The sequence below is a fragment of the Notolepis coatsorum genome, assembly GCF_963971535.1.
Source record: "Notolepis coatsorum genome assembly, chromosome: 17".
Taxonomy (NCBI): Eukaryota; Metazoa; Chordata; class Actinopteri; order Aulopiformes; family Paralepididae; genus Notolepis; species Notolepis coatsorum.
The window spans coordinates 17,700,402-17,711,944 of record NC_140181.1 but is presented as its reverse complement, the minus strand read 5'-3'; the positions used below and the strand labels follow the sequence as shown (position 1 = coordinate 17,711,944).

Genomic DNA, 11,543 nt, shown 5'->3' with positions numbered 1-11,543 from the left:
CCTACACTGTAGCACTCAACACTTTATGAACATTGTTACTGAGACGAAAGTTAAGTTTACTCTATTATTACTAGATCTGGTATGTCATAAATGTCTAGATGTACACTTTATGAACATTGTTACTGAGACGAAAGTTAAGTTTACTCTATTATTGAGATCTGGTATGTCTAGAGATGTAACATTACTGTCTATGTACACATCATGTCTAGATGTACACTTTATGAACATTGTTACTGAGACGAAAGTTAAGTTTACTCTATTATTACTAGATCTGGTATGTCTAGATGTAACATTACTGTCTATTTACAAGTTTACTCTATTATTACATGTCATAAATGTCTAGATGTAACATTACTGTCTATGTACCTATGTAAACGAGACGAAAGTGAAGTTGAAAATGGTGCGCAGTAGTGCAAATACTTGTCCAGACCACTAATACTTGTCCAGACCGCCTCCAACCCGTCCAGCCTGGCTCTGCGGCTCTGCAGATACCCCCTATTGCTTTCCGTGCACCCCGGTTCTGTTTATAGTCCCCAGCTCAACAAATTATGTGTTTTAAAATATGTTGCGACCGTCGGATTGTTGTTAAAAACGGAGGGATACTAGCTAAGGTGTGCGGGAGTTGGCGTATATAAGTTGATTGCTTTAAAACGGAGAGAAATTTCGTATTTACGCTGTTGTACGGGCTGATGGACGAAAATCTTTGGTTTTAGCCTAACGTATGGGGTGGTGTTCAATTCGCGAGCGGGTAAGGGGCCTACGTAATGTTTAAAGAACAACATCTAAGGTTATGTGGAATTTACAAATCTAGATGTGAAGAAAGATTTTGAAAAGATGTTTTAATTTTCTTTTAAATTAGATAAGTTGCCGGAACTAGGCAGAATCTGCATATGGCTCGCTGATAACAAACTATCATTACACATGGGCAAAACAGAGTCCATTCTCTTCGGTTCAAATAACAAACTCAGCAAGACCGACGGCTTCTCAGTTACAGTGGGTGACAATATTGTCACAAGGAAAGATGAAATTACCTACCTGGGGTCCATCCTAGAGGCTAATCTCTCCTGTGACAAAATGGCATCCAATGTAATAAAAAAAGTCAACCAACGAACTCGATTCTTGTACCGGATCTCCTCTCTGGTAAACAAGAACACCCTGAAGACTCTGGCAGGAGCACTCATTCAGGGGTACTACGACTATGCTTGCACCTCATGGTACCAAAGCACCTCAAAGGCGCTAAAAACAAAATTACAAACATCTCAAAACAAACTGGTCAGACTACTGCTTGACCTTACTCCTAGAACCCACCTCACCCCTGCCCACTTCGACAACCTAGGATGGCTTAGAGTAGACGACAGAGTACAACAACTTGCAATGGGCCTGGTCTACAAGATACACTACACGACCAAGGTACCCATGTACATGTCAAAATACTTCCCAAAGGTCAGTGAATACCACGATCACAACACCAGAGGGAGCTCCACAAATCATGTCAAACCCAGATTCGGCTCAAATAAGGGACTAAACACGTTTCGCAATTATGCCACATCAATGTGGAACGCCCTACCCAAAGCTGTAAAGGAATGTGGATCACTACCCACTTTCAAAACCTCTCTCAAGGGACACCTACGGGAGACTGCAATTCAACACTGGCCCCTGTAAATATCCTAACCCAATCATTCCAACCCCCTCCAATGTACAGTCATTTACCTAGTATGGTTTTGTCAATAGTTCAATGTACAATTGTGTTTGTTTGTACAGTGTCTCCTCCCCCCCCCCCTCAATGTACAGTGTTACTTGTTTATACAGTATGCCCCCCGCCCCCCCCCCCCCCCCAACCACCTCCAATGTAAATTACCCAGTATGGTTGTCAATATCCCAATGTACCCAACCCCCCCCACCCAACCTCCAATGTACAGTTTCTACGTCAAATGTATATACTCCCTTTTCTTGACTCCTTCTGTATCACAAACAGTACTGTATTTGCAAATCTGGTATGTCATAAATGTATAGATGTAGCAGTACTGACTATCTGTATGTCATGTATGTCATATATGTCTATATGAATTGAAAATGGGGGACCCTGATGGAAACAAGACAAACGTCTTTCTCAGGTCTGCATCCCCTTAACAATTGTATGTATTGAGCCGTACTGTATTGTACCCATTCTGCAATCTGTTAAATAAAGTTTTCATTCATTCATTCATTCATTCATTCATTCATTCATTCATTCATTCATTCATGAGGAATCGTTAAAGGACGTGGCGAGGAGAGATGACGTGTGTTCGCTTCGGGTTTGCGCGATGAGCTCTGGGTATCGTAGTTTTAGTGTTTAAAGTTATGCCGTGTTTGTGAATGTTAAATGTGGGGAATGTTTGTGCTGCTGTGACACATTAAAGAACAACGTCTAAGGTTATGTGGAATTTACGAATCTAGATGTGAAGAAAGATTTTGAAAAGATGTTTTAATTTTCTTTTAAATTAGATAAGTTGCCGATGAGGAATGTTAAAGGACGTGGCGAGGAGAGATGACGTATGTTCGCTTCCGGTTTGCGCGATGAGCTCTGGGTATCGTAGTTTTAGTGTTTAACGTTAAGCAGTGTTTGTGAATGTTAAATGTGGGGAATGTTTGTGCTGCTGTGACACATTAAAGAACAACATCTAAGGTTATGTGGAATTTACAAATCTAGATGTGAAGAAAGATTTTGAAAAGATGTTTTAATTTTCTGTTAAATTAGATAAGTTGCCGGATAAATTGCTATCGTTTTACCGGAAGTGGTCACGGACTCACGGCTTCTCAAACTACATTGTTCTACCGTCAACAATGTATTGAATGATCGGGAGAAACACACATCAAAATGGGTGAGTAAATAAGCTGACAATATTAGCATAGATGAATAAATAGCTAACGTTATCCAGTTGACATTACAGATCATAGCTTTCATAACGTCAGCTAACGTTAACGAAAGTAGAGTAGGTAAACACGTTCATGTTAGCTGTACTGGTTGTTCATAGCTTGCTAGCTAGCTAACGTTACCTAACGTTAGTATATCGATAGCCTAATTTAACGTTAGCTATTTATCCATACTCTAACTACAGTAAATGTCTGGATGTAACAGTACTGTATATCTGTATGTCGTGTATGTCATGATGAATTGAAAATGGGGACCTGATGTAAACAAGACTTTCTATCTCTCTGTTATGCAACCCCAATTAGCAGTTGTTTTTACTGTATTTATTCTGCAATCTTAAATAAACAAATCAAACCTTAGCTAATTTCCCCCCATGATGTGATTGATTGAAAACGTTATTAACAGATTGCAGAATGGGTACAATACAGTACGGCTAAATTCACACAAGTACTAAAGATGCAGTTTATGACATAAAGATATACAGTACTTTGTAAGAAAACGAGATAATAAAATATATATACATCCGAAGGGGACTATATTATTCTCATGTACAATGAAGTTGTGATATTTTCTGTATTGTCGCAGTGAAAGGGTTAACCCGTTGGTAGTGTGGTAGTGAAAGGGTGTATGTATCTAGCTTTTTAAATCCATTTCAAGGTACATTCACACACTGTCATACTTTTGTTTCTGAAAGACAACTACTGTTTCATATTGTGTCAGATTCTCAGATAGTGGTCCCCGCCACAACCGTGTCACCTAGTACTTTCTACAAGCTGGGCAATGACTCCTTCAAACTGGTGGCCCAGAAGATGAAGTGGGACGAGGCCAGGAGGCAGTGCCAAGCAGACGACGCATATCTGGCCAATATCCTGAACCCGATAATACAAGCCTTCATTACCCTGCAGATCCATAAGTTATTATCCATAAATTATTATTATTATCTCTGTGTGTGGCGTTAGGCGCTGAGCGTGGCATGAATAAATTATTTTTCAGCCCGCTTTTGTATCGTGCATAAGAACACAAATACTCTCGATAATCTATCGTTTATTTGAAAACTATTCATAAATCAGCCGGAAAATGACAATGTGTTTTGTGTATTCCAGTAAATGGCTATTTTCGTGGAATTTCTCTGAAATTACTAGAACTCTCCGAAACTATACTCGTATTCAAAACGGTATAAAACGGAAATGTACTGATGAAAAAACAATCCGTTTTGTACATCTTTGACTGCAAGCAAGTCATTGATAAGCGACGGGTGTATTAGACACATAGCCATAATTTAAGATATAGTTTATGCATTCGCAAATGTGCTCATCCTCCCATTGATTAACGTGGTGGCATCCAAGCGATAAATTGTCATATCCGGCTGGCAACCAATGTGTTAACCCTTTCACTGCCACACGACAGAAGGTTAACCCTTTACTATCACGCAACCGACGGCGATGCTCCATCATTAGCTCTGCATCCGTGGAGCTAATGATGGAGCATCGCCGTCGGTTGTGTGATAGTAAAGGGCTAACCTTCTGTATTGTCACAGTGAAAGGGTCAAGGACACTGGGTCAGACAGTTGTTTGTTCACAGAGGATCTTGTTCTCTCTTGTGACTTCTCTTTTCTCAGACTGGCGGCCGGTTCAAGTGGGTGGACAACTGGCCTCTTTCCTAGTCAAGTCAAGTCAAGAGTTTTAATTGTCACGGCATACAGGTATACAATGAAATGCGGGTGGTCTTGCCCGCAACGATGTGCAATACAGTGGTACAACATATAATAGAATCCAATAAAAAAAAAAACATAGTGCAATAAACAGGTACAGGTAACATGGTGTGACATCTCGGTATCTGTACATAGTTATTTACAGAGCATGAAGGACATGCTACACCAAATGGGGGAGAAACGAGCCTACAATGAACGACGCCTGTGTCAGGGCTCTACAGTGCAAGCAAATTGCTCGCATATGCCCCTAAAAATATGTGTGTGCGAACCTGCAAAATCAAGTACTCGCACGGCGTGCGAGTGGGGCCGGCGAGTGCAGAGTACAGCCTCATTCGTCCTTTTTTTTCTCCGCTGCGAGAATCGTTAAAAAACTACAAGTCCCACAGTTCACAGCCGCATAAACGTTCCAATCACAGTAGAGTTTCCTGTGGTCACGCGACTGGAAACTGAAAGTAATTTTTAGCGTCAGCATAGATATATCTATGAGCGTCAGTGTCTGAGTCAGACAATACAGCCATGTATTGCCCATTCATTTTTATTTTGCGCGAAAGATACCGGAGAATGAGAAGTCAGGCGAGGCAGCTCATGTTACAGAGGTGATAGTTAACCAAGATACTGACGCTAGCCAGCATGCTAGCGAGGCTACACCCACTACTACCCCCACTGTAGCACCCAATGTACCCACTGTAGCTAACTAGCTAATGAAGCTACACCCAATGTACCCACTGTAGCTAACGAAGCTACACCCAATGTACCCACTGTAGCTAACGATGCTACACCCACTGGAGCCGGAGGGAAGACATACAAATTTAACGTGAATTGGCTAAACATTTTCCCATGGCTAGAGTTGGAAAACAATGTCATGTTTTGTAAATATTGCAGAAACAGGCAGGCAATACGCCCTTTGTGTCGGGAAACCCGCACCTGAAGAGATTCGGTAGTAAAACACAACGTCTCGCGGCGGCACATCCAGTCATCCAGTGTAGAGATTTGTACATATTGAGAAAGGAGAGACCATCCTTGTGAGTTTGTTTAGCACACACACACAGTGTGGGCCAGTGACTTTGGTGCTATTGCACAGTTCCGTTCCCATTTGAACATGCACATACAGAGTACTACTATACATGTACATTTATTTTTGTTTAAAAAATGTGAGTTTGTTTAGCACACACAGTGTGGGCCAGTGACTTTGGTGCTATTGCACAGTTCCGTTCCCATTTGAACATGCACATACAGAGTACTACTATACATGTACATTTATTTTTGTTTAAAAAAATGTGAGTTTGTTAATAAACTCAGTTACTAGAAAAAAATTCACTGTGCTCCTAAATTTCTTTGTGTGCTCCTAAATTTTTTCATTTAGGAGCACCTGTGCCCCTAATGAAAAAGGTTAGCGTAGAGCCCTGTCTACATGGACGTGGACCGAACGTGGAAGACGGCAGCATGCAGCAACAGCCACTACTCTCTCTGCAAGAGGTCACCAGGTCTGAATATCTCTATATGATAATAATAATAATAATAATAATAATAATAATAATAATAACTTAATTTGCATAGCACCTTCACAGCAGTAATGTAGACATAATGGACATAAAATAGACATAGGCATAATATTAGCATGCAATTAGCATAAAATAGTGCAATAGTGCAGTGCAATAAAATCGCTCTAATTTACAGTACAATAATCACTGTGCATGTAATGAGTATAAGTAGCAGAGTGTATTAAAAGGCTACGGTGAACGAGGTACGTATTTAGCTTACTTTTGAAAATATTTAGTGATCTAGCCTAATGTCCATAGGGTGTTCCATGGCTTTGGTGCATCATTCGCAAAGGCTGCCTCCTTGATTTTCTTTTGGCTGTGGTTGGGAACCTTCAATAAACCAGTAGTCATTCATTAATTTGGCCGTCCTCAGACGGGTTCGCCAGTGGAGATTCCAATCATCCCGATCCTCCATACATCCGACCAGTTGCGTAGGGCTCTCCACACCTGCGTCCTTCCTCAGTATGTCTACATATGTTAGCGTGGGACGTCCTCTTGGTCGGCGCCCGTGTGTTGGCTCCCAGAGCACCAGCTTGCTAGTCGGAAGTACGTGGTGTCGGTGGCAGTGACCTGCAAGTTTCATCCTCCTGGATGCCACCTTGTCGCTCAGCCTTGGTAGTCCCCCGTACAGATGCTTGTTGGTTACATGCTCATTCAGTACGCAGTTTCCCGCCTGATCTCAAACCTACCGAAGTCAGCCCATGTCACCCCACTTCTTAGGGACCTGCACTGGCTCCCCATTGCTGCACGTATCCCCTTCAAGGCCCTCGACCAGGCATATCGTGTGGCAAAGGGAACGGCTCCCGCCTACCTCCGGTCAATGGTCTCTAACTACACACCCTCAAGACCCCTATACGCTCTGCATCTTCCAGCTGCCTCAGACCTACTCCTATCCAAGCTCCGGGAGGGTCATCAAAGAGAAGCCGCCTATTCTCAGTCCTTGCCCCATAATGGTAGAACGAACTTCCCACCACAGTTAGAACAGCCGAAACTCATCCAATCTTTTGCTGTCGACTAAAGACACACTTCTTCAACCAATATCTGAAATACAATTAATAAATATATCTAACCCTAACTAACCTTACTGTCATGCACTTGTCCTAATATACTAACCCAGTGGTTATTCCTAATACCATTATTTATTGTTAACTTGTACGAAAGGGGTACTAGAACTAGCAAACTCTTCCACACAATTCTCAAACAATGCAAGGGGAATTGAGAACATAATAACTAACATTCTCACATAGCAAGTGAGAAAATGAAGAACAACTGTGAAAATTAAGAACAACTGTATTTCAGCAAATGTACTTCATTCAAACACTCTCTGAATGAACACTCTCCATATCTCTCTCACACTCTCTCCATCTCACACACTCTCTCTCTCTCTCTCACACATGCACAAAGTGTAACAGGCGAGGGATAATACAGTTCAAACAAATAAGTGTATTTCTCTGTCTTGTCAGATTCTATCTCTCCCCCACTGTGTCTCTCCCTCCATCTCTCTCCCCCCTCTCTCTCCCCCCTCTCTCTCCTCTTTCTCTCTCCCTCTATCTCCTTCCCTTTCTCTCTCCTTCTCTCTCCCTCTCTCTCCTTCCCTTTCTCTCTCCCTCTCTCTCTTCCCCCTCTCTCTCCCCCTCATTCTGTCTCTCTCACACACACACACAAATTTTGCGTGGGCTGATCCATAGTGGGCGAGTGCCTGCGGTCAACCGCGGTGGCGATCAAACTAAAATATTTTTATTGTTTGCGGTTAATTTGCGACCTGGTTAGTTAAAATACAAATATAATTAGCATAATACCGCCGATATCCTGCATCAAATCCCGACTCTTTCCAGAGGGATCTTCTTCCAATCAAATAAAGTCTAATCCGACGGCAGTAACAGCATAAGGATGAATGAATAGTGATGTGGATGTAAATCAACAAAACACTTGTAGTCCATTCTAGAAGTGACGGAAGGCTTTGAGAAACGAGTGTTCAGTCGCTCGGTATAGTGTGTGGCTACTTACCAGCTTTCGCTATGCGAAACTTAATTTAGTCTCTTGAAACCTGTTTTTTCATGCATTAGTATTATCTCATCCCGATTCTCCTTATTTCAGGTGAGTGGCACTGGATCGACAACAGCGGCGTGGACTACACCAACTGGAAAGTCGGGTATCTCATGATGCAGCAGTTAAGGTGTTGATACCATTCAGCACCACATATCTGTGTGAAGCTGGCTTTTCATCCATGACGGCTCTGAAAACAAAATATAGGGCCAAGTTGAGCCTTGAGGATGACATGCGTGTTGCCTTGTCAAAGATCTCCCCACGTATTGACCGTATTATTAGCCGGCAGCAGCAGACCTCGCATTGAGCTAGAAATTTCCACTGAGTGAACTAGTGCTTATTTTCTGTATTTATTTATATTTTTTGAGAAATGGTAACTTGGTGATCCTTTTCTGTATTTAAAAAGAATACATGATTTTCTGTTTTTGAGAAATGGTCAAACTTATCCAAATATGCTATTTTTATGGAGAACAGTGCAGTGCAGCTGCAACAGATAGCACTTTAGTGATCCTTTTCTGTATTTAAAAAAAAATACATGATTTTCTGTTTTTGAGAAATGGTCACACTTATCCAAATATGCTATTTTTATGGAAAAGTGTGCAGCTGCATGTGCAGCTGCAACAGATAGCACTTTAGTGATAATTTTCTGTAATTATTAATGCTAAAGTGCTATTTGATTTACTAATAACTACAAGCAGTGTAATGTCAACAGTACTAAGCCATTTAGACCTGAAACACCTGTTAATAATGCATTATATAGCCTGCATATACACACAAATGTGTTTCCCGGTTTCTTAAATAAACATTATTTTGAAAGCAAGCACTTTTGTCATCATTGTAGCAAAAAAGACAGGACCGGAAAAGTCTTTATCGTATGTAGGGGTGACCCCCCCCCCCCCCCCCCCCAACCACCTCCAATGTACAGTCCCCCCCCCCACCCCACCTACCCAACCTCCTCCAATGTACAGTTTCTACGTCAAATGTATATACTCTCTTTTCTGGACTATTTTTGTATCACAAACGGTACTGTATTTGCAAATCTGGTAAATCTGGTATGTCATAAATGTATAGATGTAGCAGTACTGTCTATCTGTGTGTCATGTATGTCATATATGTCCTGATGAATTGAAAATGGGGGACCCTGATGTAAACAAGACGAAAGCCTTTCTCTGGTCTGCATCCCCTTAACAATTGTGTGTATTGAGCTGTACTGTACTGTACCCATTCTGCAATATGTTAATACAGTTTTCAATCAATCATTCGGTCATGTTGCATTGCAACTACCGCCCTGTTTCTATTCTTATCTCCATCTCGAAAGTCATGGAAAAAATAGTCTACGAACAGGTCGAAAAGTACCTAGCGGAAAAAAATCTAATCTACGAATTCCAATCTGGCTTCAGAACATCCCACTCCACTGACACATTGATTGATTGAAAAGTTTATTAACAGATTGCAGAATGGGTACAGTACAGCTCAATACATACAATTGTTAAGGGGATGCAGACCAGAGAAAGACTTTCGTCTTGTTTACATCAGGGTCCCCCATTTTCATTCATTCATCATCAATTCACCTGCTCTATTTGAACGACCACATCAAACAAGAGGTGGACGCAGGCAAATACTGCGGCATGGTCATGCTGGACCTACAAAAGGCCTTCGACACTGTCAATCACTCCATTCTGATTGAGTGAGCTGGATGCAATCCTACCTGCAGCTGTGTTTGTCGACGGTGACTTGAAATGCAAAGCAGTTGAATATATATATATTCCATGAAATATGACAGAATCAACAGACGAATATTTATGTGGCGATAAAATACAAGACTTTGAATGCGATATCGACCCAGAAAGACGTGTTTAATTCCATTGAAGCCAATTGTAATTATTATACGGAGTAACAATTTAGTGAATGTATAGTATTAGATAACACATTTTCGTTAATACATTTCAAGGGGGGTCTATGTAGAAGACGTCAATGCTGCTTACAATACTTTTTTGAATATCTATCGGACACTTTACGATAGGCACTGCCCAATGGTTCAACATAAACAAAAAAGTAATGACAATGGAAAACCATGGATAACAAAGTGGTTAGAGAATGCATGTAAAAAGAAAAACAAACTATAGAGATTTGATCAAATGTAGAAAAAAGGCTGCTGAAACTAAATACAAAGTGTATAAGAATAAGTTAGTATTCATTATGAGATGGGCCAAGAAAGATTATTACAATAGATTGTTAGGCGGAAATAAAAATAATAAATAAGGTAATGGGAAATAAATCAGCGTCCATAAAAATGCCTAGCCATTTCATTAGTAATAGTAAGACTATAAAAAACATGAATGAGGTGGTTAATGAATTCAACAATTTTTTTGTGAATGTGGGGCCAAATCTGGCAGATGCCATTCAAAAACACGATGAACCATTACAGGAAGGATGGAGAGGAGATAGTAAAGTACTGCAGTCTATGTTTTTGGGAAATGTCAGTGAAGCAGAAATCATATCCATTGTATCAAAGTCAAAGAATAAGACATCCATTGACAGTGATGGGATAATAATAATTTTATTTGTATAGCACTTTTCATACAGAGGTTGCAGTTCAAAGTGCTTCACAACAGTAGAACATACAGGCATAAGCAAGCATACAAAAATTATAAGAACATTTAAATACAAAGAGATAGAGATACAGTAATACAAATCTAGTCCCTTTGCAGGTTGATGTGAACACAACATGCAAAGAACATGCAATACAAAGATAATAAACATACATACTAATTGTGTAGTAGTTATTATTATTGTATTAATATTCTACAGTATCGGCAGATCGCTGCCATCTCAAATGAATCTTCTGTACATCCCTGCAAGAAAGCCATTGAGAATATATATACTGTGTTATTTAATTTATTTAATCCATATGTGTTGTCTGGAAGCACTTTGCCGTATTCTATTATAATATTTTTTTTGTTTGTGTTTTATGTTACATACGTCTGGTGGCAATCAATTTCCCCCTTTGGGGATTAATACAGTATATTCTCTCAAATCATTTTCAATTCTCCGTTTTCTATCAACAAATCTCGCATATCCTTGTCAGACAGATTGCCATACATGTCCTATTACATTCTAACATTTCTCTACTCTACTACTGTAACGTTGAATCTTGAGACAACTATATTTGAAAGGAACTGCAAACTTGAACCACGGCCGTGACGTATGTTCGCTTCCGGTTTGCGCGATGAGTTACTGTATAAACGGTTTCCATCTAGTCCCTTTGCAGGTTGATGTGAACACAACATGCAAAGAACATGCAATACAAAGATAATAAACGTACATACTAATT

At 40.4% G+C, this 11,543-nt stretch overlaps 1 protein-coding gene across 4 annotated transcripts; it reads left to right on the top strand.

Moving 5' to 3' along the window:
• Positions 1-2,762: 2,762 nt before the first annotated feature.
• LOC311243767 (macrophage mannose receptor 1-like) lies at positions 2,763-8,993 on the top strand. Of its 4 annotated transcripts, none has more exons than XR_014620672.1 (5): positions 2,763-2,861; positions 3,632-3,824; positions 4,530-4,613; positions 6,012-6,106; positions 8,261-8,993. XR_014620672.1 is itself a non-coding variant. In XM_084333109.1 (4 exons), the coding sequence occupies exons 1-4, from the start codon at positions 2,858-2,860 to the stop codon at positions 8,262-8,264; spliced, it is 285 nt and encodes a 94-aa protein (XP_084189235.1). In that variant the 5' UTR covers positions 2,763-2,857; the 3' UTR covers positions 8,265-8,993. The 4 variants fall into 4 exon arrangements, 1 of the variants encoding a protein (XP_084189235.1); XR_014620673.1 differs by having other exon boundaries at positions 5,986-6,106; XR_014620674.1 differs by having other exon boundaries at positions 5,986-6,098; positions 8,261-8,278.
• The last annotated feature ends 2,550 nt before the right edge of the window (positions 8,994-11,543 follow it).

Bases quoted from the DNA above. Each gene is read 5' to 3' on its own strand.
- LOC311243767 (XM_084333109.1), top strand. The intron at 3,825-4,529 runs GTTATTATCCAT...CTCTTTTCTCAG, and splicing joins ATTACCCTGCAGATCCATAA to ACTGGCGGCCGGTTCAAGTG.